The sequence below is a fragment of the Dermochelys coriacea genome, chromosome 6 (assembly GCF_009764565.3).
Source record: "Dermochelys coriacea isolate rDerCor1 chromosome 6, rDerCor1.pri.v4, whole genome shotgun sequence".
NCBI lineage: Eukaryota > Metazoa > Chordata > Testudines > Dermochelyidae > Dermochelys > Dermochelys coriacea.
Window position 1 is genome coordinate 125,745,928 of NC_050073.1, and position 27,582 is coordinate 125,773,509.

General features: G+C 40.8%; 1 protein-coding gene across 3 annotated transcripts in view; it reads left to right on the forward strand.

The window, feature by feature from the left end:
- The window catches only part of MDGA2 (MAM domain containing glycosylphosphatidylinositol anchor 2), a 660,176-nt gene that overhangs the window by 300,787 nt on the left and 331,807 nt on the right, over positions 1–27,582 (forward strand). For 2 of the 3 annotated variants that reach the window (XM_038407346.2, XM_038407347.2), the window contains exon 3: positions 4,340–4,514. The exons of the other annotated variant lie outside the window; for it this stretch is intronic. In XM_038407346.2, the coding sequence (XP_038263274.1) occupies positions 4,340–4,514 (175 nt within the window). The remainder of the gene's footprint in view (positions 1–4,339; positions 4,515–27,582) is intronic. 3 annotated transcript variants of the gene reach the window in all.

The following is a 27,582-nucleotide window of genomic DNA, read 5'->3' on the forward strand; positions in this document are numbered from 1 at the left end:
TCTGCTCCAATACTGGGACAATGGAAATTTTCAAACAAATTCTGAATAAGAAGCATTCACAAGGTGGTTTTGGATGAATAATCAAGTAGGCTAAAATTTGTGGAAAATGTTGGGGTTTCTGAACCGTGCAAATGTCCATGAAGCAATAAAAGCAATTGGCTGGAAATTTTCAACCCAGGAACTGTCTGAACACTTGAATAAGCATGATCAGTGCTAGCCTGGGACGTGGGGAATATGGGTTAATTTCCCTGCTCCTCTATAGACCTCCTTTGTGCCCTTGAGGGAGCTGTTTAGTCTCGCTACACCTCAGTTGCTCAGGGGAGGGGCAGAGAGATAAAAGCACTACCCCATCTCACAGCCGAGAGGAGAAAGGCATTAACAATTGTGAGGGCTCAGATACCATGGGAATGATGTATGGAATGGTGACGGCGGATAGCTTTCTCAGATGGTATTTAGAGCCTGATACAATGCCCACTGAAATAAATGAAAGGGCTTTCATTCAATGGATATTGGGCAAGAACTTTAAGGACATTCTGCATGTCACCCACTAACTGTATCAGGCCCAGTACTTCAGCCCCGAAACGACTATCACTAGAGCTGGGCAAAATTTTTCAAATGAAACTTTTTTTGCCCCAAAAATGCAGATTTGGATCAACCAAGAAAGTTCAAAAATTATTCTCAAAGTCAACTAAGGCAACCAAAGTATTTCGTTTGACCCAAAAATGTTTAGTTTGAGCTGAAACAAGTTTTATTTTTTTCAATTTGTCCAGTGAACCGAAAAAGCACAGGTCTATCTTGAAGGGGAGTTATACTTGAGTAAGACCTCTAGGCTCAGTCATCTTATTTTACTGGATTCATTTGCTTTGATTAGAGCATGAGTCATATTTTTTGTAGTGTTGGCGCTCAATAAATAACAATATTATATTGATTGGAATCAGATCCCTGTAATATTTGCATTGAGTTAAAGCCAATGTGAATAATGAATTCAGATTAAATCAGCTGCAATGTAAACATGGTATTTTTTTTCCAGAGCCATTCTCACTTGAAAGAGAGAGAACCTGGTTGGTCATTTTACACCTTTTTCTCTTTGGAAGACCATTCTCCTTGCTAAGTAGAGGTCAGCTCCAAAATTACTTCATACCGTTAATATTAACCCCGCAAAAGTGAGGAATCCTGATAAAGCTGAAAATCCACTTTAGGAGCTAATGCTGGCCATTTAAAGTCAGACCTCTGTGAAATGGTCTTGGAGGTCAGAGGATGGATTGGATAAAGGAATCTTTGGTTCATTTATTGAGCTGTAGCCAACGGTATGACTGTACCAATAGGACAGACTGGGCTATGTTGTTTCTAAGATTAGATAGATGTAACAATAGTGACTGATTTTAAAAAATGTTCTGGGATGGATTCTTTTCACATAGTAAATTCCAACTTTTTGAATTTTTCAAGAAAAAGTATTTCCCCTTAAAGATCAAAAGTCTATTTGTTCAATCAATTTTTCTATTTTACTTTTAAAATGTAAGAAAAAAATATAAAACAATTAATTTAAATCAACAATAGCCTGGCAATTTTAGGTTCAAACAATAACAGTAATAATAAAGCAGACAGGAGATGGAGTGACTATCTTCTCCTTTTTGTCTAACCTTAACACTAAATCAGTAATTATTTTTAAATTAAAAAAATTATTAAAGTTTGACAGTAACCTTCTGCACACTCTGTACACCCAAATTAACTAGAAGCACATTTTTATAGATGACTTAAAATGCCCCAAAGCCAGGGCTTTACAGTAGAAATGCAAACATAATAATATTGGTAAATATAGCTGTGGCAATGATGTTTCTCTCACACAAAGACAGAATAATGAGTTTTAGATATTTGCTTATTCCTGCATGGTGCAGCTATGTTTGAGTTATGCAGGTCAGCTGCAAAGAGTGTAATGCCCACCTGCAAGCTACTCCATCATATATTGTGAATATTCCTGTGTATTTTATAAAAGAGACTCAACATGTTTTGGGGAACTTTCAAAATTTTATTCTTCTGTCTGTAACTCCAGCTTCCGGAGTCCAAGCCTACAGCCCTTCCGGGGGAGAAAAATGGATATAAAGCTCCCATTTTGGGTCCTAATGGATCAAAAAATATGGGACTTCAAACCTGTTCGTGGTCCAGGATTGAGTTTTGCCTATTGTGGCTTCTGGACCAGTGTAATTTTCAGGGAGAAGTTCCTATGGGAAAGTAGGTAACAGTTGTTTCTTTTTTAATGGCATCACTTTTGAAGGTGCTCAGAGCTCTTGGAAGAGGCGGATAAACAGGCAAAGTTCCGGCAATGCAGGTCCTAGCGTGTTTCCATGTATTTTTTTCAGATGACAATCATGCTCACATACCACACAATGGTGGAAGGCATAGAGCTGGTTGAATAATATTAATTGGGGACCATATTCTTACTGGTGCACTCTGTGTGGGGGGGGGTGGGGTGGGAGGAAAGGATGCTCACGGAGTTTTTGTGAGACCAATAGAGTTACCGTTCCTATACTGTGGCGCGTGAGGTTGGGACGATAGTGAACTGCACTTCATGATGGGCTGTAGTAGGAGGCACAGAAGAGGTGCTGTTGAGACACTGCAGTCCATGGATAATGGTGTAGTTCAGTGAGAAACTATCTAGTCCGTTGGACCCTGATTTCTGTTCCTAGCTCTGCCATTGATCTGCTGTGCTTCTCTGGGCAAGTGACTTCACCTCCCTGTACCTACATCTGTCTTGTCTATTCAGCTGGTAAGCTTTCCAGGCCACTGTATCTGTACAACGCCTCGTATAGTAGCCCCTCGAGCTTGGCTGGGGTCTCTGGATGTTCTGTAATATGCATAAAAACAACAACAATGTGCTACTCAACATCATTAATGGTTCGTAGCATGAGGATTTAATATTTTCAAGTATATATAAAACGAACTATATCCACATTAACAAGCATGCCAAGCAGGATATTTTACCAATAATTACTTCAGTACTTCTGTAATGTGTTGTCCATAAGGCTGGGGATCCAGTTCCTTCTTCCATTGCTATTCACTGCTAGTTGAAAGAGAAGTCCCTTTAACAGCTGCGTGGAGACGGCCAGAGACTCAGCAAGAGAAAACACTATTGCAGCCATTTTCCTTTAAGTGGCATTTGCCAGAGGTCTGCTTTTTAGCAAGAAACTGCTTTGTTTGACTCTGAATTCCAACAGAGACTTTGCATCGTTGTTGAATGTGAGATGGAAAAGTCATTCACAAAATAAATAGGCCAATCCTTGGCACCGCTGGAACTGAAGCATAGCTGTGAAGTCAGTGGAGCGACTTGGTGTCAAATTGGTTTAACGGCACAGAACGTTGGACTAAACATGTCCTTTTTCTTGTGCTGTGAAGTGCGGCCTTTGCAATTAGCTTAAGTATTTTCAATGCATGTTTCATCCAATTGTACCAACTTTTCACTGAGTCATACCATAGCAACTGTCTGTATCATTACCAGAGCAGATTCTGGTGTGCACAGCTGTGTTTAAAAGAATTGCATTGTTTGTAATAGAGAGTTATAGGCATTCCAACTGGTTTGGAAGTTTAACAGAAGTGTTTGCTTTGAAAAGTTTGCACATTTTTGGAAAATAATTATTGATGTAGAAGTTCTAATTATTGTAACAGACAATTTTTTTTCAAAAAAGCCAAGCAACTATTTTAACTCCTCCCCCGCCCCCAGGTATAGACAGCTGCCTGAAAGTGTGAGACACTGTTCATGATATAGCTATCGAAGAGCAGCTGGAGGCTTCTGTTACATTTTAAGATGATTTCAAATAGAAATTTGTGGTCTGATTTTCATTAATTTGACTTCAATGGAAGCGGCAGGGGCTCAAAATCTTGGAAAATGTGTCCATTATAACAAGCGCTATGACACATTGAAATATTTTTATATATAAACTTAGGTAGAACAATACAAAAATAAATTCAATATAAAATTGCCTTAGCTATTAAAAAGAACAGCACAGAACTAGACCTGATGTGCTCTGCTTAATTCTGCTCATAGAGGGTTTTTCTGCAGCTATTTAAGCAGATGTGTTACTGCTGGTGGTTGAGTCATCACATATATCCCTCACCAGCGGGATACATTTCTTTATAAGGTATTTCCAACTAGAGTAATCGGGTAGTGCTATCAGCTATTGGTAACATAGGGTAGTTCTTGGACCCCAGTCTTGTATTCTTTGATTTCTCATAGCCACAGGATCCATGATGGTCTAAATTTTGTAGAGCAGTCTCTGCAGCTGTACTGCATTTTTTTTATAAACAGCCAACCTAAAGTAACAATCTTTTTTTGATGCTTGCTCAGATCAGATGGACCAAAACAGCAGGAAGTGCCTCTGACAGATTTCAAGACTCGAGTGTCTTCAATGAAACTCTGAGGATTACAAATATCCAGCGACACCAAGGAGGCCGCTACTACTGCAAGGCGGAGAATGGTTTGGGTTCCCCAGCTATAAAGTCAATCCGAGTGGATGTGTACTGTAAGTAAACAGTTCCCAGAGCTCTTATTAGAGTTTCTGTTTACCTCCTCTACTGTCTGGCATTATGTGAAGGGGGGCCAAGAAATACTAAGGAAGTGAAAAGCCCCCGACAAATTACAAACACGCAAACTCTTGAAATGTTGTTCAGAGATAACACTCTGGGTCCAATTCTGCAGCCTTTACTCCTGCGAGTAATCTTAACTCCTGTGAATATTCCCATTGAAGTCCAAGGGGCTGTTCATATGAGTAGGGGTTGCAAGTTCAGGCTCTTGCGTTGAAAAAAGTTAAAAGTATTATGACTAGACACATTTATTAGTTAGGACCTGATGGAGCTCCTTGAAAAGGGAAGTTTTGCCCTTACATCAGTGCGATCAGGATATGCTCTGAGTGCATACAGTCACTACTGTCCAGCTACCAATACTTCTGTGTTCTCCACACTTCCAGGGATTGCCCCTGACACATCAACAGTTGCCTGCAGCAAGTGCACTGTGGTTAGTTAATGGTGTCCTTTTCAGAGAACCTCTGTGTATTCCATGTTGAATGCATAATTTTAAAAAACCATGTGGAGACTCTGATGAGTCTTCTTTCTATGAACTCTGCTGCACAATACAGCCTCATAAAGTGTTGTAGATAATACAGTTGTTTATCCAAACTGTACCCAGAAATAGTTGTAGTGCTTAATCAAATAAAAGTGAGCAAAAATTAATAAACCTCAAAACCAATAAAGGCCCAAACCTCTTGCTATCCGCACAAAATGAGCCCAGAGGCAAAAGAAGTGGTCTATGAGACTTTAGGGGAAAACTTGCAAAGCTATAAAAGGGAGTCAGGTGTCCATTTGTACCTTTGAAACTATCCCCCAAATGGTCTATGTACGTTTTACAGGTGAGCAGTAGAACTGTATTTCCTACACAACACACATGCTCATGGAAAGTGAGTGCCCAGCAGAACTTGCCCCAGCAGTGGTATATGTTACATTGCTTGACACAGCAATCGGGTCTCTGAACCCCTTCACCAGAACCGTGGAACAAAGGGAATGAATGGGGAATGGAAATGACCCTTTCCTCACACTGGGAGCTTGCAGTAAAATCAATTCATTGGGCTAACAGAAAAGCAAATACGGATCTGACCTGCACACATCCCAGCTACAAAAAGAAATCTAGTCACAGAAGTGAAATATAGTCCCTCTCATTACTGGATAGAGCATTTTCCACTAGATGTCTAGTAAACTTTCCCCCTGCATTTGTGTGTATATTCAGTATGGCTGTACCTGCCGATAGCACAGTGGAAAGTTTTGAGTGCCTAATGCACATACATTTACACAGACAACAGGATAAGGAAAGCAGGATCAAAGTCTTTTCTTTTTACTACTACAAAGGAAAAGGTCCTTGCAGGGAACATTTGGAGGATCCTATAATGTAAGAGGCATTGTCTCAAAGATGGTTTTTAAAAGGACAGCAGGGTTCCAAATTAGTGACTGGTTTTTTTTCTTTTTCCTGAACCCTTTAAAAAATAAGATGATTGGCCTCTATAAGACTTGAAGAAGTGTGACTCTCATTAACAGATTTCATCAGCACTAAAAACACCCTATCGCTTTTTGATGTAGGGTAAGATAGTTTGCTATTTTAGAGGACCAGTTGTACATGCTGCTAGGATAGTTATCAGTTTTTAAAATCTGAATAAACTGTTTTTTCAATAGGTTTTCCTGTCCTAAAGAGACTCCCAACACACTCTTTTTTTCACTCAGTTTACTGATGTGCCTTGTTTAATTCACCAGATTAGTTACACTTTATATCAATGGTGAATTTATAAATTGTTTATAAATGATTAACAGGTGTTTTAATAAATAGAGAGACGGGTGAAGTCATCTCTTTTACTGGACCTCACCCACTTTGTCACTCTAATATCCTGAGACTGACATGGGTACAACATGGTTTTAATAATTAGTTAATTTATTACTGATTGTTAGAGTCCAGTAGGCCAAATGATTGTTGGTAACCTTGCTTAATAACCATATATAACACCTTCTACCTGATGTGCTTTGTACATCCGGACACACACACACTTAGGCCATGTCTACACTAGCAGGCTTCCAGCAGCACAACTATATCAATGCAGCCGTGCTGCTGTAAAATCACTTGTGCAGCCGCTCTGTGCTGATGGGAGAGAGCTCTTCCATCGCCATAATAAAACCACCCCGATGATAGATGGTAGCTGTGTTGGCAGGAGATGCTCTCCCACCAGCAGTGCGCATGAGCGCTTATGCTGGTGAAACTTACGTTGCTGTGGGGTTTTTTTTCGCCCCCCACACCCTTGAGCAACATAAGTTTTGCCACTGTAAGTGGTATTGTTGACGTGGCCTAAGTGTCCAAACCACAGCTTTGCTCTCACTTATGTAAGTTCCCTGCTACACCGACATACTAACGCCTCCTCCACGAGAAGCGTAGGGCTTTATGTTGGTGTGGTTAGGGTGACGCCGTGTTTGTGTAGATACTGTTAATTACGTTGGCTGCTGGCTGTCATTCTTATCAATTTCTCAAGTCCAATTGACAAGAAAACTGGGCTGTCACCGGGATGGGTGGGGGGCTCCAGCCCAGTCCCTCCACCTCTCCCTGCTCCAAGCCAGGCTGTGTCCTCCCCTCTTGGAGCCTGGTGCTTCCTGGAGGCTTCTGGCTCCCCACTTCCCACTTCTGGAGGACTGACTGCCTGCCCCAGCTCTCGGCTTTTCTTTGGGAGTCTGGCTGCTCCCCCCAGGTTCTCAGCACCCCACTCCCCGCTGCAGCTGGGCTCCCAGCAGGGAGTTCCATGCCATAAGTCCAGGCAGAGCCCAGCCAGACCTTGGGCTCCTCACAGGGAGTTGGGAACTGAAGGCGCAGCCTGGCTGGGAATGGGGAGTTTCTGGCAGCTGCCTGAAGGCTCCCGGCTCCCTGCAGGGAGCCAAGCGGCCAACTGAGACCCCTGGGAGCTGGCCAGACTCTGGGCCAGGAGCTTGCAGCCAGGAGTCCAGCTTCTGGGAGCGGGGAGCCCAGGGGACAGCTGGGCTTCCAGCGGGGAGCTGCATGCTCAGGCTCTCAGTCCCCCACACTGCCCCTCTGAAGTTGGAATAAGTGTTCCTGGTGAGGCTGCGCACCACCGGCAGAAGGAGGGCAGTGTGGACACAAACCACCACAGCAATTACTGTGGTAGTTGTAAATTCACCTAACATAGGTCTACTTACATTTCTAGTGTAGACATGACCTTATATATGTATTCTGCATCCCCAGAATCTTCCATATACACAGGGCCTAAGGGATATATCACTGAGGTCAGCTACATGTAGGTAGCTGCTGAAAACCCCATAGGAAAAGATTTGAGTCTTATTACATGAGAGCGACTTAAGGTCTCTTTTTTAATATCCATCAATTGGAATTTCCTTAATTTCTTAGTTTTAGGCACATAATTAAAATAAGGTGAAAGCCTGGCCTTGCATTAAACATATGGTTAGTGCTCTTAGAGCTGTTGTTTTGGAAATGTTGTAATTTTAAAGTTTGGATCCTTCTTGACTTAGACTGAGGTTGGATCTGAGGATCAGATTCTTCATCCTCTTTATAAATTGTTTTAGCTATCATTTTTTTCTTGGATTTACTGAGGTCTATTATTTATTATCTATTTACATCTCATTCCACTTCTTGTGCTTGAGAATTTGTCATGCTTCTTGACCATGTCATAATCTTTAGGTCTTGGCCATGACTTAGTCCCAGGGGATTTGGCATGATAAACCAGTCTGTGTTCTGACAACTATTTTATGGTCAAATATTTCTGAGCAGACAACTGTGGAGGTAGGCTCAAAATGCAAAATCTGGATTGAACCAAGATTAAAAAAACAAACAAACAGGAAACTCAGAGCTAATGAAAATTTTAAAGAAAACCAAAATAATGAAAGTATGAAGTTTCACAGCTAAGGTACCTAAAATACTTTACAGTCATTGAGCAGTTACAATTTTCTATGTTCAATTCTTTGCTCCTTTTTAGCTGCATTGTAAATTGTATTTGTAATAATGCCCTAGATTAGGTCCTCCACAGAGTATTGAACCTGGATCTATAAGCCTCTTCTGTTTAAGCTGTAAAATGCCAGGTCCTTTAGATCAGTGCCAGTAGAAAACTTGCAGATAAAGTTGGTCAAAAATTTTCCATTAAAACATATATTCATGGAAAATTTGATTTTGTGGAAAATGTCCATTTTTGTCAAAATTGAAGGGGGAGGGATTGTTATTAACCCAGTACCCTGGGAAACCATTTGTGTGTTTTTGGCTTTTTTCAGCAACTGAAAAAGAGGAATTTCAGGCCAAAACCAGAAACAATCTTGTTTTTTTCCCCCAACAAAACATATCACAGACACAAACTGGGGCTAAGGATTTTAGTTTTTATTGAAATTTTACATGGGCAAGCGCCCCCACCCCAACAAAACCATTTTCCGACTTGCACTGCTCATCATCCTCTGTGTAGTCTAGCCACTAGAGAGAGACAGAGACACGCTATTTTAATGTGGCTTACATGTTGCTTTGGATATTTCTAAGAGCTAAATGACATTGTCTGCTTATGACTTAAAGTTTGAAAAGCCATGGTATTTGTACAGTGAACAAGTGGTTTCTTGAAGAATGGGCAAGAGCATTTTGTTTTGTGGTTGGTTGCGTGCCTTTAGCTGTAGAATTGCTAGAGGTGTGTTATTCACAGCTGCTTGGAAAATGTTGATAGGAACAAAAGTTGGATAAAAAGTAAAATTTCCCAATTTTTTTTTCACATTCCAGTCTGCTCTATGGTTCAGTAGCACTTGGCGCACTGATTGGAATAATAGTGAACAATCCCATAAGGTACTCCCATATGGAATTGATGGAAATTTCAACACCATATCCAAGTCAGAATAAAGCATCCTAGTTTTGCCATTACTAAGAAGGTGACGCTTTGTTATAGATACAGGAGAGTAAAGGGAGGTATTCCCTCACTTGATTAGAAGATTATTTTTTATTGTCTCCCATGTCCTGCTTTCCCTCATGGAGCTTGGGAAGACACATAGGGAGTGTTTTGTAACTGAGGGTAGGAACACAGAGAGCACTTCAGTTTTGTAGTGGGGGTGGTGATCCTTCTTTCCTCCTGATGAGTCTTCCCTAGTGATTGGCTTACATGGGATGCGTGTCTCCACAAAAAGAGATGCTGGAGAGTTGGGGCTTGGTTTTTAGAATACCGCAAGCTGCCAAATGCTCACAAATGGATGTGGACAAATTGGAGCGAGTCCAGAGAAGAGCAATAAAAATGATGAAAGGTCCAGAAAACATGAGCTATGGGGGAAGATTGAAAGAAACTGGGTTTGTTTAGTCTGGGAAAGAGAAGACTCAGAGGGGACATAACAGTTTTCGCATACATAAAGATTGTCACAAGGAAGAGGGAGAAAAATTGTTGTTCTTAACCTCTGAGGACAGGACAAGAAGCAATGGGTTTAATTTGCAGCAAGGGTGGTTTAGGTTGGACACTACAAAAAAATTCCTAACTGTCAGAGTGGTTAAGCACTGGAATAAATTGCCTAGGGAGGTTGTGGAATCTCCATCGTTGGAGATTTTTAAGAGCAGGTTGGACAAACACCAGTCAGGGATGGTCTAGATGATACTTAGTCCTGCCATGAGTGCAGGGGACTGGACTAGACCTCTCGAGCCCCCTTCCAGTTCTATGATTCTATGCTGAGCACTTTGGGAAATGTGCCTACATCACTTAAGGCCCTGATCCTGCTGTAGCACCCACATCCAGTGCTAGTGACTGCAGTAGGGTGTTGGGAGGGCAATAGAACCATCTATGGAATCAACTGCAGGTCTGAGGCCTGGGTGCTTACATGGCAGCTGAGCTCTTGTGCAAATCTGTGCATGACTTCCATAAAGAAAGCTCAGCGCTCCAGAAATCCTTGAATGTTTTATTTTAAACTTGTCTGAGCCAATGAGGCATCTCAATGTTACTATTTAAAATCTTAATAATTTTTGGAATTTGAACTTAATCGCCTAATTGTCAGTCCCTGTGCACTAGATCCGATCCGGAGAGTGCCGCAAAACTAGGTTTTAAAACAAAACTCTTTTCTGTGTTTTGTTGTTGTTTGCTACAAACTAGCCAAGCAAGTTACAGATTTTTCTGGATATCTTTTATCTTTAGGATATCACAATTCAGGCACCCTGTGTCCAAATGACTTCAAATGCAATAGAAAATGTTACCTTGGTTTTAGAGCTAATTTACCAGTTCTGGGGGAGATATTCCTATGGCCTGCGGGTTGTAGAAAAACGAGCAAAATTGTGATGCTTATGTAAACTTGGTTGTAACCTTAATGAGGGAAGAAACTATTGCTGCTCCATAATGTTGGCAATTTCAGCTGAAAAGGGACAACGGGGAAATATTCTTGCAATTATGATAAATGTTTGATCTTTAGGGTTTTTATTACCATGCTTGGTTTTGTCCTGAGTTTCCTGGCACCAAGGCGTTAATGAGTTTCCTGGCACCAAGGTGTTAATAAGCTTTATGCAAGATGTTTTGTAGTGTGTGTGAACTGTTGCCAGCTATTGACGGTCCCAATTCGGCAATGACCTCTGTGCAGGCAGACCCCCTATGCCTGTAGGGGGCACCTCTTAAAGTCAGTGGGGCGCTGCATGGGAACAATGATTCAGCCACATAGAGCTCACTGCAGGATCAGAGCCTAAGGGTGGGATAGCTTCCGTATTTGGAAATAGGCAAAATTGGGGTAAGTATCCATCTTATTCCTGCACCTCCACAAATGGAGGATGGGCTAAGTGTTCCTTTTGTATTATTTTGAGCTACCCACAATTATATATTTGGGGTGTTTTTAAAGTTATTAACCTGCTTATTATTCTGATATGTAACTTAATGTGATCTGAGTTGCTGGTTTATTATTCTTCTGCTCCAGGATATGTAAAATATGTATTTCATACAAATATTAATGTGAACGGAGCACCTCTAAAAAGTTAAACTAAGCAATCATTCTAAAGATAGCAAGGGATCTAAGTCCTGTGGTGGATTGATGGGAACAGAACTGTTTCATCAAGAATGAGTGGTTTATGTTTTATACAGTCTGGCAGATAATTGTTTGCCCCAGAGGGCTGGCTTTATTCTGTTCATTTCAAACCTGCCTACAATATTTCTGAATCCCCATCAGAGTGTTCTCAGGGAGTCCTTCAGATGCACCTTTCCTAGCAAAGTGTCTCAATTCAAGACCCTGCTTTTAACTTTCACGCTTGTCTGGCATGCCTAAAAAAAAGCAGCAGCAGCCTCTTTGGGGGTGAGGCCAGTGTTTTTGAGCTTTAAAAAGACAGATAATTGGGTAGGGCTGATGGAATCCTCATTTTCATTCCAGCCCAAACCCTGGGCAGCCTCTTAAAAAGCAATCTTCGATTCTTATTAAACTTTAAAAGAATCTCAACGTTTGTGCACTCCGAATATATTGGGAAGCCAGATAAAGCAAAAGGCAAAGCCCCTGCTGAATAAGCAGGGTTGTTAGGTCAGAGCAAGTATAATAAGAACTTTAACACAGGAGCAACAAACTGCTATAAATACCTAATGGCACTGGGATGCAAGACAATGGAATTCAGACTGTGTCTAGCACTGGACTATAGTGGCCTCTTTCATTTATGTGGAAGCACAGATGTCACATAAGAGCACCTGATATTGAAATGAAAGGCACATGTGGGCATACACATTTAAAGAGGTCTTGCATAAATGCTTTGAAATTTTAGAAGTCTAAAAACTGCTTCAATTTATAAAACACGAGCATGCCACACACACCTTCCTAATCCCCAATATCTAATATTGTTGGCCATTATAAAAGGTATCTCACATTTAAGACCCAGGGGAACTCAACTGATATTGACACTCATTTTCTTAACTCTCAACAAACCACCCCATGAGCTGATGAAAGCACCACCACCAACTAGTTAATGTGTGTTAATGTGTGTGGAATCTTGGAGACCACTAGGACCTCCTGTTCCAACTCAGTCTCTCAGCTGCCCCATGGCTCCCAGACTGCCCTTTCACCCATTGCAACTCACCCTGGAGTAGAGCAGAGAGGTTAATTTACCTCTGTATTTGGCACTGTTTGACCACTGCTGGAATCCTGGGTCCAGTTCTGGTGCCCACAATTAAAGGAGGTTGACAAATTAGAGTTCAGAAAAGAACCATGGGAGTGATTAAAGGATTAGAAAAGATGCCTTATAGTGATAGCCTCAGGGAGTTTGATCTATTTAGCTTAACAAAGAGAAGGTTAAGGGGTGACTTGATTACTGTCCCTCAGTATCCACATGGGCAACAAATATTTAATAATGGGCTCTTCAGTCTAGCAGAGAAAGGTCTATCATGATCCAATGGCTGGAAGTTGAAGCTAGACAAATTCAAACTAGAAATATGGAGTAAATTTTCAGCAGTGAGAGTAATTAACCATTGGAACAACTTCTCAAATATGGTGGTGAATTCTCCCTCCATCACTAATGATATTTAAATCAAGATTGGATTTTTTTTCTGAAAATCTGCTCTAGGAGTTATTTTGGGGAAGTTCCATGGCCTGTGTTAATACAGAAAGTCAAACTAGATGATCACATTGATCCCTTCTGCCTTGGAATCTGTAAAAACCCTTCCCTAGGGTGACCTTGGCCCTTATACACCGAAAAAAGGGTGGGTGTCTTGAACTCCCAGACACCTTCCCTTGGTAGGGCCATCTGCGTGTGGCTCCCTGTGCTGGTCTCTCTCCTCGGCTGTGGAACAGCTGGGTTAACCCTTCCAAACACACAGAAGATCCCTTAGTAAAGTGGGTTTATTTGAAGAATAAAAGCATAGAGAAAAATTGAATAAAACAGAATTAAATGTCAGTCGTCTTGCATCTGAGTTTAAACTCACTGCAGATTAAGCTGGACAGGCTGCCTCATCCTAACCCACAGAAAAGGAAAATGTGTCTGTTATCTTCTCACATGTCCTTGGAGAGAGAGAGCGGTTCTGTGCCTCCATCATGGTGGGACAAAGAATCTCCACAGAACCGCTCGCCGAGCCGGTGTGCTTTGTCTCCGCAATGCCATCCATTTAAGAAGAACTCCTCGATCCTGCTTTCTAGACAGCTGTAGGTCTGAGGTACTTAATATACTGGCAATGGTCTTTGTGCTGAAGAGCTATTTTTTGGAGACACAGCACTGTCCCCCTATCTCAAGCTTCTTGAGATTTGGGTTGCATCCCAACCCTGGTATCTGGATCTCCCAATCTCTCAGGTGTTAAATTGTAAAAATCCCTGGTCCCCTTTCTGGCAGATATCTCTGCCTGGGGTGGAATGATCTCACTCCTCCCTCCCTTCTCCGGTGTGTCAGAAAATCTATAAATTATGGACAGAAACCAGCTTTTGTTAGCTCTCCAAAATCCATATGCCATTTCATCATAAACTTCAGCTCTTCTCCATGAAGGTGACTCATTACCTATCTCCAGTGTTTCCCCTCCTCCTCCAGGAGGAAGCCTTTGTATTTTCCTCTTGAGAAATTTGCCTAGGTTATGGAGGAGGAGGAGGTCCCCCTTTATAAGGGAAGAAGCTTATGGTATAATAGGAGCATCATGGTTTAAAGAAGCAAAGCTTGGCAGAGCTTTATTCCTTTTGCCAGAAGGGCAATTTACCAGATTTTTTACGAAGAAGTATTAACTATTTCACTGAGAGCATAGTTACTTAATCCTCTTACCACACTGATCTTTATGCATTCCAGGCCAGGGTGCACAGCCAGAATAACAGAAGGTAGATTTAAAGGCTACACCTTGACTAAAAGGTGTTTCAAAATAATTTGGAAATTAAAATGAAAAACACTCTTGACTGGATTGAGTGAATGCGTATATTGAATATCTTGCATTCTGTGTAAGAGGCAAATGTTGGGTAGGTAACAGTGTGTGTTGAAATGTATCTTCAATACCAGGATTAAGGCTCCTATTCTAGCAAAACAACATTACACACAGAGATCCTTTCTCTTGCATGAAGACCTGCTGAAGTCTCTGCTTGTGAATCTGTTTTCAGAACCAGCCCCTTTAGGTATGAATAGTTAAATACAATGTGGGCTGGTGGGTTTTCAGTCTGTGGTGTGTGTGCATTAAAAATTCTAGTTTGTACTGTTTGCCTGTGTTTTACTGCTGCTTTTTCCTTGATCTCTCTACCTTGACAGCCTGGGGAAGGCAAGGTCAGTATGTTGCCAATGTATTCATCGCACACAATTTTACCCTGAACTGAAAAGATGTGTCCCGCACCCCTCAGTTTAAAATGACTGACGCTGTGTTCTTTGCCTTAACACTTTTTTCCTTTGTATGCATCAAATATTCCTGTGGGTGGGGAAGCTCAGAAAGAGGGGAAGAATGACAAAAAGGAATCTTGGTAGGTAGCCTGAGCCTTAATGGAACATTTCTAGAGCAAACATTTGAGGATAAAAATAATGAAACCGAAACAAATATTATGTTACCATTGTGTCCTGACTTGGTGAGCAGGGTAGGAGTGAATGACATGCGCTTTCACGGCGGGTGTTGTTGTAGTGCGCACCGATTTATGTGTATGTTACATGAGTCAAAAATGCTGGATTCGGTTCCTGGCTGTGCCTCAGTTTCCCCTTCTGAAAGAGAGAGAAAATGATCATGAACCTACCTTGCAGAGGTGTTGTGAGAGTTAATTTCAATAATGTATGTAACAGGCATAGGGACTCTTAGCAAGAAAATGCTATAGAAGGGCAAGATTTTTTTTTCCATCTGAAGTGTCAGCTAAAGTATCCTGTCATCTGTGGGCATGTATCTCTATCTATAGCTGTAATTTTATTTTAAAGGCATTGCATGCAGAAAATAAGAATCAGGCTGTTCCTGATTGCTAGCTGGGCTTGAGCAGTCAGCCAGGGGGGAGACTGCAGCCTGAAAATTAATGAACCTTCAAAACAGTTGGGGGACAGCATACTACTTCCCTGCGCAGTCTCTACTGTGATGCTGTATCTCTACCCCATGGTGGTGCAGCCCCAGTGAGGAGCAAGCTCCCTGCACCTGCTCTCAGCAATCCATGGGAGGGCACCATTTCTACTCCCAGTGTTTGCGTGGCGGGGGGGGGGGAATCTGTTGCAAGAAAGCTTTTTTTTTAAAAGTCTGTTCAAACGGTTCCTCTCCCCACCCCCCACCTCAAGTGAACTACACACAGGAAAGCTATGATAGTCCAGCCCTAATGCTAGACTACATCGTCCAGGCTGAGAGACAGATGGGCCTGGAATGATGAGAAATGGAGCCATGGCACTTCTGTGTTTGTTGTGTTGGGACTGACTGCAGGATGTTGCTGTCTGTCGATGGGTTAGCTTACTACAGAGCCACCACCCACTGCATGCAGAGCAAGGAATGCTGTCGATAATGCATCAGACGAGAAAGATCTAAAGCCACTGCCCTGCTCCTGGTTTAGGATCTGCCCCTTAATAGCATGTGCAATCATTGGCCTCTACGAGCAGTCCTATAAAGGTGGAACACAGAGACTTTTAATGCAGGGATCATGATACTGCTTTTCATTGTCAGTCCTGAAAGATTCGTTGCAGGGGACTGTTGTGTGCTGCTCATAGGGACCTAGCTGCATCTCACTCTCTCTCTCATTAATGTTAATGGGAGTCATATTGCTAAGTCTCCACATGCAATGGTCCAAATTTACCCCTCATTTTCCACCCGCTGCACAAATCCTAACGTGGAAATGCAGAATCCAACCTGATGTCAATAATTAATTAAATCCTGGAAATGATTTCTCTGGGCTACTGCAGAATTACTTTGCATTACACGTGAACTTCTACAGGAATGTAACACTGTGCATTTTGAACACCCAGGCAGGTCAGCTCTATTTTTAACCTTTTCTTTTAATATTCCTCCATTTAGATACAGACATTATTATTAAGCTGTAATTCACTCTTTACTTAGTGTGTGCTGCACAGACAAGTCAGTTTTTCATGTAATTTTTTTTAAAAATAAAGATACCTACCAGCAAATCTGTAAAGAAAGTAAAATATGGGAAGATGGAGAATTGGCTGAAATTGGCAAGTTACTTTCAGTTTATTGCTTTCTATGCTAGGCCATTCTTATCCTCCGCCCCACACCCCACTAAATAGATAATTATATATAGCCAGTGGATGCTGGATTTGAATTTGATAAAATGGAGAGGAAGTGATGTTCCCCTCTCCCCATCTGCTATTTTTGGTTTGGATGAAGATAATGATGTACTCTGCCAGAATGTTAAGGAGGCTTGAGCTCCTGATTTACTTTTACTGTAATGTTGGGATACGGCCCCATCCACCTGACACCCAGGAGAGTCAAGAATTCAGGGAGTTTAGCGTAGAAAAAAGATTCATGGTAGAACCATTTTGCACTGAAGTTATTGAAGCAATTAGTACAGTAAGTTCACAATGGGAGATTTCAAGGATAGAATTGTATCTAATTTATGCATACATTTTGAGATGAAAGCCATTATTGAAGAGCTTCTGTCAGAGCTGCTCCTCCAGTCACTCTGGTGGTGGTACCGTAGATAATTCCATGTGTCTCGGCCTTTCGACATCCTGTGTTTTTCAGGTCCCGTTATAGGAGTGTGTTAAAGAATTCCCTTGTAAATTAGACAAGCCATTTAGCTTTATACATTGTAAACATCCTCACAGAGTTTAAAAGACAGACACCTGCTGTGTCTAGGGAAGGCTATTCCTTTAAACCAGGCACACATTTATGTGTGTATGTGTGAGAGAGATGGGTTTGGAATTGTTTGCCTCTTCATAATTCAGGATTTCCCTGCAGCCCCTAAATGATTTTTCCCCCCTTTCTTGTTTTGGATAGCATATCTGACTGCTATACTTTCGGTATTGGTTTGTTGGAAAGGCTATAATACTTCAACAGCATTATTATTATTTTCTTTCCTTGCGTGTCATAAACAGCACATCCGGTGTGATGTTCATATCCTGCTGCATTCTCAGCAAGCGCAGAACTGTTCCCGATCTTTGAAGCATTATGGTGACATAAATAAAGACAAACTAGGCACAAGGCCAATAGCATACACAGAAAATGCAGATGAAGTTGTAAACGGTAAAATGGATGCATTATTTTTATAAAAAGAAATATTTTTGAAAATGCTCCACTGAGAATCAGGAACGGTCCCAAAGGACCTGATTTCTACATTATTTGCTCCAGTGTGATTTTATTTAGATTGGATTACCCACCCAGTGCATATACACTATACAGTTTTCTGAAAGGAATACCCCAATAGTGTTTTCCCAAGGTCTGGTCATCAGCTCCAAGCAGTATCTAATTCATGCCAACTGCAGACATTTTTTTTTTGGAATATTCCTTTTCATGCTCTGTGTTCCCACTGACCCAAAGAGCAGGCAATGAGATACATGTCTGCCACATTCCCCAAATCAGAGCCCTGTCGCTACGGTCTTAATCCACCTCCTGCTTAGAAAGATGGAAGATTTGCCGTTGGATGATACTATAAATGAGATGGTGGTAAACTGAGGGGCTGATGTGGGTGTGGTGAAGAGCCCTGAACTCAACAGAGGCCCTAGTTGCACTGAGCAGCTTTCTCATGGTTGTGGCCCCAGAGCCTTCCAGGCTCATTGTGCTTGGTGACTTCAGTGTCCCTGCAACAGTTCTTCTGGATCGGCTCCACGTTGACAACCACAGGACTGGCCCCGGTGGCTTTTTGCTTCTGTTGTATGGAGCTGGGCCCATTTCTGATGTGCAGTTTGGGGTGAGGTTGGAGTGGGGAGCAGAGATCGTGAAGGCTATTATTAGCGTGAGGATCGGACTCCCCTTCCATGCCAGAGCAAAGGAAATAAATCAATAAAAATCTTGTTCTTGTGGGCTAACCTTTGATGTCAGTTCACTGTTCTCTTCTAGCAAATTAAGCCTGAGGTTAATGGTTTCTTCAAAAATACAATGTGTCCCTTTAGTCTCTCTGTGGTGTGCACCCCCATTTTCCAGTGGTATAATGTAAAGCATATTTTTGCACACTTCTCTGAAAATGTTTGTCAGTCTCTCCTGGCTGCAGCAATTAAGACGTAATTCAGGGACTGAAAATCTAATTCATCTGCTTCATTAGTCTCTGTGTCGCTTCTCTGACTTGTGTTTGCCTGATTCTGTCTGCAGAGAATCAAGCCTTCTTACCGCAATGACATTTTTAATTTCCATCCAAGATAGCTGGCAATATTCAGATATATACAATTTGATCTTTTTTTTTTTCATTTATTGCAAGCCCCATTGGTGTGGTTAAATCCTGATATGAGTATTTGGATGGAAGACCAGAATAAAGAATATATATGTATATATATTAAAGCCACTAATGTAAGCATTAGCATATGAGGAGACCAAATGTTTTCATTCTTCCTCACTTTCCTGTGCATGGCACAATAAAGCTTGTCTTCTGAAGAGACTTTGAAATGAGATAGTATGCAGATGGAAGGCATTTAGAAGCCTTCCAATGTTGATAAATGTATTATTTCAACATGACAGAAGTATAAATTTAATTTGAGGATTTCTGAATATTCCCCATCTGAGGTCAAATTTGTTAATTAGAATATTTCTAATCTCTGCAAATGGTAATGCTGGCTGCTCATTGAAGAGAGACCATGGATACAGGATGTTGGGCCTGCAGCGAAAAAGAAGTGCTGTGGTTACACTGGCAGAAGCTGGCGGTTCTAAAAGTAATAATGTGTGTTTAATTTACCTTGTTCAGCATGGTGCCATGACTGGGATAAAGCTGCTAATTTGTAAATCAGTCTTATGTCTTTATAGGACTTTGCAAAGCAATGTCTAACTACTAGGAGAAAGGGTGTTTTTTGTTATTAAGACACTAGACTGGGACAAAAGATTTGGATTCAGTCCACAGCTCTGCCACAGACTTGCTGTGCAACCCTGGATTAATCACTTAATCCCTGTGCCTCAGGTCCCCATTTGTAAAATGGAGTGAAGAACCCTTTTTCTCTCCAGGCTTTTGACTATTTAAATTGTACATGCTTCACAGCTCCTCTGTGTTGGTTCCAATGTCTATCACAGGAAGGAATTATGGCTGTCAGCATGAATGAGGGGAATATGAAGGGAACCAATGAAAGAATTCATTGCTACGATTGTCACAGCACTTTATAAAATACAGGCCCAAACCTGCACATGAATACCCGTACAACTGAGGGCTGCACAATCAGGGCCCTATATGTCCTAGATCTGACACTTCTGTTAATACACCCTAGAATATTAACCTTTTTTGCAACTGTGTTATCACATATTTGGCTCATATTTAATTTGTGATCTACTATAGCCCCCAGATCCTTTTCAGTAGGACTACCGCCTACCCATTTATTCCCCAGTTTGTAGTTGTGAATTTGATTTTCTTCCTTCCTAAGTGAAGTACTTTGTACTTGTCTTTATTAAATTTCATCTTGTTCATTTCAGACCAATTCTCCAATTTATCACGGACCTTTTGAAAGTCAATCATGTCCTCTTGCATGCTTGCAACCCCTCCCAGCTTCGTGTCCTCTACAGATTTGATAAGCATTCTCTGCATCATTATTGAAGTTATTAATGAAAATATAGACTAAGTACTGGACCCAGGACTGACCCCTGCAAGACCCCACTAGATGTGTTTTCTCAGTTTGACAGCAAACCATTGATAACTGCGCTTTGAGTATCATTTTCCAGCCAATTGTACACCCACGTTATAGTAATTTCACATGCTGCGAGTGACTGAGTCTTTACAATTAAACATACTGGTCATAGCAAAAACACTTATTTGACAAATGCATTTGTAATGCCCTTCATTTTTTCTGATTTGTCATTTGGTGTTTGTTAAGATTTTTGCTGAGATTTTGCATTGACCTAAATAATTTTTTTATATAGGATGACTGCATGATATATTTTAATAAAGCAAATTTTAATGCAGAACATTGATTTCATTTTATTTTATTTTAAGGGGTTTTTTTTCAGTTCAAAAGACACATAGTGAATTCAAATGATCAAGATGTTTATAGCAATTTTCAACCATGTGCCATTTTGAAGGCTGTTTAAATTGTTCTGGAACATCTGGATTTACCAAAAACTACTGCTACTGACCCTGACTATATTGTCACAAAAAGAATTGTGTAAATGCCAATGTGCTTAGCATTTTGCTGCTTGTTTGATTTTTCCACTGCATTCTTCAGCTATTTCTAACTCTACTTTGCATTCTTTCATAGATGACACAAAATATATTAGCAATGATTGAAAGGAAATAAATATCACTAAGGGAGATCCCTGAATTTTTTTGAAACACAAAAGGGGGGTGAGTAATAAAACATAAGAATACAAAGGCCATGAGTCCCATTTACAGCAAACCACAGTCTTCTATTGCATGTCTGACTTTACTGATCCCTTAAACCTTTACAAATTGGCTTTGTTTGCACATAATTTATAATTCATACTTATGCCCACGATTTCTGTAGTTTTACAAGAGAACAAGTCCAACTAGGGGCAAATAGCTGAGAGTCAGGAATGTACTGTAATTGACCATGTTGAATGTGTAGTAGTGAACTGGATTATATAGCAATGATATATTGGAACAAGAAAGAGCAATTTATATGTCTATTATATTTGACTGCACTTGTGTTGTGAAGGGCCATTCTTCTCCCATTTTTAGCCAAAGAATGAAAAGCTGCCCAGAGGGTGATGAAAGTAAAGTGAAGTGAATTTGTGCTTTTCAGTTCTCCGGCACTTTTGTCGTTGGCCCTGCTGGGTACAGAGTGTGAGGAAAGCAGGTTGGAATTTATCATGACCTGTTTATGTTATAAGTACAAGACCCAGAAGAATGAGAATCTCTCTCTAAAATGCTGCCAGTAGTCGGTAGATAAATGAGGGGAGTGATGAGATTTGGCAGACAAGTGAAATTTCAGAGAGTTAATCTAAAGAATGCCATTTTAGCAGGCTATTGGAACACGGCCTCATTATTTCTTTTATTGCTACACTGAGGTGCATTTCAGATGTTAATTGCAGCTGTAACAGTCAGGAAGACTACCAAAAGTTTTTAGAAATATGAGTCCATTTCTTTAACTGACAGGGTGACTGACAGCTTCATTTAAACTCACCGTCTCACTGCCAACACCATGTTTTATCAGGACTGAGTTTCTCGCTTCTGATGTTTAAAAATAATTTTAAATGCAGTTGCTATTTTTAAGGCTTGACAAACCTTGGCTGATGGGCTGATCCAAAATTATGCTGGTTTGCCTAATAGCTCGGGATTTTTTAGGTGGAAGAGTTTGGGACTGCAGAATCCCTAATGGATTTTCAAATAGCCTTCCAGTATTCAGGCAAAGATATACAGCTACAGGCTTTTCTATAATCTGTAGAAAGAACGAGGAGTACTTGTAGCACCTTAGAGACTAACAAATGTATTTGAGCATAAGCTTTTGTGGGCCAAAGTCCACTTCATCAGATGCATGCAGTGGAAAATACAGTAGATATGTGGACAGAGTTGGCAACGGGCTTTGTTGCAAGGATAGGTTCCTGGGTTAGTGCAACATAGCCCATTGCCAACTCTGTCCACATATCTATTCAAGGGACACCATCATAGGACCTAATCACGTCAGCCACACTATCAGAGGCTCGTTCACCTGCACATCTACCAATGTGATATATGCCATCATGCGCCAGCAATGCCCCTCTGCCATGTACATTGGCCAAACCGGACAGTCTCTACGCAAAAGAATAAATGGACACAAATTGGACAACAAGAATTATAACATTCAAAAACCAGTCGGAGAACACTTCAACCTCCCTGGACACTCAATTATAGACCTAAAAGTGGCAATTATTCAACAAAAAAGCTTCAAAAACAGACTCGAATTAGAAACAGCAGAACTGGAATTAATCTGCAAACTGGACACCATTAAATTAGGCTTGAATAAGATTGGGAGTGGATGAGTCATTACACTAACTAAAAACTATTTCCCCAAGCTAATTTTCCCCCTGCTGTTACTCACACCTTCTTGTCAACTGTTTGAAATGGACCGTCCTGATTACCACTACAATTTTTTTTTCTCCTGCTGATAATAGCCCACCTTAATCGATTGGTCTCATTAAGGGTTGGTATGACAACCCCCATTTTTTCATGTTCTCTGTGTGTGTGTATATATATATCTTCCTACTGTATTTTCCACTGCATGCATCTGATGAAATGGGCTTTAGCCCACAAAAGCTTATGCTCAAATAAATTTGTTAGTCTTTAAGGTAAGGTGCCACAAGTACTCCTCGTTCTTTCTGATGTTACAGACTAACATGGCTATTACTCTGAAATCTATAATCTGTGTTTCTCCTGCAGAACACACATAAGTTTCTGTGCTGTGGTTTTCAGTGTCATTTGGTAACCCTCCACTAAACCAATAACATTCCAGCGGTTGTCTGCTTGGTAGATTAGTGCCATTTTCAAACCAAAAAGTCATGGAGGAAGAAATAAAAGTGTAGACACCTTATACTCTGCCCCATCAGTTCATGCAATCCATCATGGAAATTGGATACTTTGCAAACTGGTTAATTAGGTACTGGGGTAGGGAAGAGTCTACTATAATTTTTATCTTCTTTTGCAGAATATTTTCCTGTGGTAAACCAAGTGTTGTTCTCTTAAAGTACATTGCTGTCAAATGTGTTTGGATAATATGTACATTGTAATTAGGAGTTAATTCAAATGTTCCTGTCTTTCGGAAGGTCCCGCTTCCATAGGCTTAGCAAAACGAAAATTATGTATCTCCTAAAACAGTCTCTTGTGTTACACTACAACACTACAAATTGAGCTTGGATTTCTGATGACCCTTTTGTTTCAGTTTTCACCAAAAAGGTTAGTAATAACTGGATGTCTAACATAGTGAATGTCAGTGAAAATGAGATAGGATCAGAGGCTAGAATAAGTTAAAAATTACTTAGACAAGTTAGATGTCTTCAAGTCACCAGAGCCTGATGAAATACATTCTCGAATACTCAAATAGCTGACTGAGGAGATATCTGAGCCATTAGCAATTATCTCTGAAAAATCGTGGAAGATGGGAGAGATTCCAGAGGGCTGGAAAAGGGCAAATATAGTGTCAATCTGTAAAAAGGGGAATAAGGACAAACTGGGGAATTACAGACCAGTCACCTTAACATAAGTACCCGGAAAGATAATGGAGCAAATAATTAAGCAATCAATTTGCAAACACCTAGAAGATAATACGGTGATAAATAACCAGTCAGCATGGATTTGTCAAGAACAAATCATGTCAAACCAACCTAATAGCTTTCTTTGACAGGGTAACAGGCCTTGTGGATAGAAGGGAAGTGGTTGTTGTATATCTTGACTTTATTAAGGAAATACAACCTATATGGAGCTACTATAAGGTGGGTTCATAACTGGTTGGAAAACTGTTCCCTGAGAATAATCATCAGTGGTTTACAATCAAGCTGGAAGGGAACATCAAGTAGGGTTGCACAGGGATAAGTTTTGAGTCTGGTTCTGTTCAATATCGTCATCAATGATTTAGTAATGGCATAGAGAGTACACTTATAAAGTTTGCAGATGATACCAAGCTGAGAGGGGTTGCAAGTGCTTTGGAGGATAGGATTAAAACTCAAAATGATCTGGGCAAACTGGAGAAATGGTCTGAAGTAAATAGGATGAAATTCAATAAGGACAAGTGCAAAGTACTTCACTTAGGAAGGAATAATCAGTTTCACACATACAAAATGGGAAATGACTGCCTAGGAAGGACTACTGCGGAAAGGGATCTAGGGGTCATAGTGGATCACAAGCTAAATATGAGTCAACAGTGCAACGCTGTTGCAAAAAAAGCAAACATCATTCTGGGATGTATTAGCAGGAGTGCTGTAAGCAAGACACGAGAAGTAATTCTTCTGCTCTATTCCGTGCTGATTAGGCCCCAAATGGAGTTTTGTGTCCAGTTCTTGGTGCCACATTTCAGGAAAGATGTGGACAAATTGGAGAAGGTCCAGAAAAGAACAACAAAACTAATTAAAGGTCTAGAAAACATGACCTATGAGGGAAGATTGAAAACATTAGGTTTGTTTAGTCTGGAAAAGAGAAGACTGAGAGGGGACAGTTTTCAAGTACATAAAAGGTTGTTACAAGGAGGAGGGAGAAAAAATGTTCTTAACCTCTGAGGACAGTACAAGAAGCAATGGGCTTAAATTGCAGCAAGGGATGTTTAGGTTGGACATTAGGGAAGACTTCCTAACTGTCAGGGTGATTAAGCACTGGCATAAATTGCCTAGGGAGGTTGTGGAATCTGCATCACTGGAGATTTTTAAGAGCAGGTTAGACAACACCTTTCAGGGATGGTCTAGATCAGTGGTTCCCAAACTTGTTCCGCCGCTTGTGCAGGAAAAGCCCCTGGTGGGCCGGGCCGGTTTGTTTACTTGCCGCGTCTGCAGGTTCGGCCAATCACGGCTCCCAGTAGCTGTAGTTCGCTGCTCCAGGCCAATGGGAGCTGCTGGAAGCAGCAGCCATTATGTTCCTTGGCCCGCGCCACTTCCAGCAGCTCCCATTGGCTTGGAGCAGCTAACCATGGCCACTGGGAGCCGCGATGGGCCGAACTTGCAGATGCGGCAGGTAAACAAATAAGCCTGGCCCGGCAGGGGCTTTCCCTGCACAAGCGACGGAACAAGTTTGGGAACAACTGCTTTAGATAATATTCAGTCCTGCCATGAGTGCAAGGGACCTGACTAATGTCCTCTCGAGATCCCTTCCACATAATTCTTGTTAGCCAGCCATAACTTTTGGTGATTGGTATGGGCATTTCCAACTTCTGGTGGCAAAACTGAACACATTCCTTTCCATCTTGCTGTGTAATTTCCTCTGTCAGGTGCCAACGTATAGTTTTATGCATTTTAGCTAACTTTATCTTAAACTTCCAATCACCCTTCAAACTAAACACTGATGTTTCAGGCAGAGTAAAACTTCATAGCCGTACCAGATGTTCTAATGTTGACCAGTAGGGCTGCTGTCATGCAAGATCTATTAGAATCTCTCTTGCTTGTTTCATGTTTATAGCTATGGGCAACATGCTATGGACATTTCTCACAAGTGAATCTAACAATATTTAGTACAGAATTTAAACATACGGTACAAACCTGGGATTTGAAAATCCTAATATCTCAAACCCTTTCCCGTTGCATGAAGCTAAGATTTGGCTGGCACATGGGCTGTTAGACTACCTTTTTTAAATGTCTAGCCATTTTGGGTAACTCTTTGAGTTTCAAATGTGAGTGCCTGCCTGCACCTTTCAGGTCCACAAAAGCTAAAAGAAACTCTCACGATAAAAGTCCTGTATTGCTGATGAGCTATGGGGTCTCATGGGGAGGCTTCTACAGCTGCAGTCCAGATGGTAACACGAACAAGAGTCAGAATTTAGGCTACACTGGAATCAGACACTTACCAGCTCTTCCTTATGTACTGTAGAGTGGGATCTTTAATGGCTACAGATGGTTGGGACCTCCTTTTTTACATCTCTTCTGAAAGATACCTCCAGCAGCTCAGCATGCGTGCAGTGTTAACTTATACAGACAATGCTCCTTTTTGAATCTACCTTTGTACCATTCTGCCTTTCCTTTCAATGCCAATGTCGCCCAGACATGACCCAGTTTAGTGGGGGAAATCTCAGAGCCAAAGGTGGCATGGTTGCAGGCAAGGAAAGCATAAAAGATCAATTTGAAGGAACTGTGGTTGTAGTATTTCAATGTTGTATTAATCAAAGAATTTAGTTTAATTCTTTAACAGATATACAGCTGCTATTAGGCATGCATATTAATACTAAGCTTTTGAAAATACAGTCCTGATTAAAAGAAGAAAAAGAGTTGCACCACAGGCTGGTGGTATTGCAATTAGTTCAGTAAAAATATTAATTAGTTCCTTTCTAGAGTGGAAATTTCAAATTAAATCTGTAGTCCATTATTTAGCTTATCTTTGTGTAAACTCATCAGCATTGAGGGGAAGCTGTGCTAGTTGAGAAGGCATTGAACCAGATTTGCCATAGTCTTACATGAGATGTACACTGATGTATTCCCATCCACTTCAGCAGATGTACTTTGGATTTACACTGAAGTATCTAAAAGCAGAATTATGAAACAACCCAACCTAATACCACTGAGAATCTGTAAAATACTGAATGGCATGGGCTGATTTTAAAGAAAGTAGAAGAACATAAATTGTTTTAAAATATCCAAACCGAGGGCTTATTTGCCAGCTGTTTGATTGTTTTAATCTGGCATCATCTACAAAGCAATTACACATGAATTAAAACTTCTTGAGTAGCTTTCAAGGAAATATTGACCACTAAACATTTTAATTACGGCGCATTGAAATAGAAACATTTAAATCAACAAGATGAACAATGGCAAAGCAGGTTGAGTTTCAAAAAAGGATGCTTTTTTACCATACACCAAATAACATATCCACAGCCTGTGCTCTTGATTGAAGCATAAAACTTCCATGCACATTGATTTTTTTTTTCTTTTCTCCTCCAAGAAAATTAATTGAAGTAGAAACAAAACCTTAAAATAAGCTCATTTCATCCACAAATTAAAACATGTCACCATACAAAGGGGTTAGCGGTGATGTAGGGAGTTGTGCGACGGTATTGGGATTGTAATATGGACATGCCTATCTTTTGATGTGAACAGAGGAATGCAGATGACATTGATAAGCAGCTAGCTACTGTCAGCAGAATGTTGGTATGCTTGAATAAAACTTTTTGGAACCTTAAATCAGTGTCCATGGAAGGTAAAACCAGATTATATGCAGTGCCCATTGTAACCATATTAATTTAGGATTGCAAAACATGAGTACTGGCAAACTGTAGCAAAATCTGTAAACATTTGAAATGAGGTGCCTGCACTGTTCCTAGGTGTGAACCAGGCTAGCCAGACTAAGAAGTGACACAATCTATTGAACACTGAAATTACCATGTGTGATTGCAATCATCAAAAACATCATCTGCAATGGTTTGGCCATGTTGCTAGTGTGACCCCATAATGGCTGCCTTAA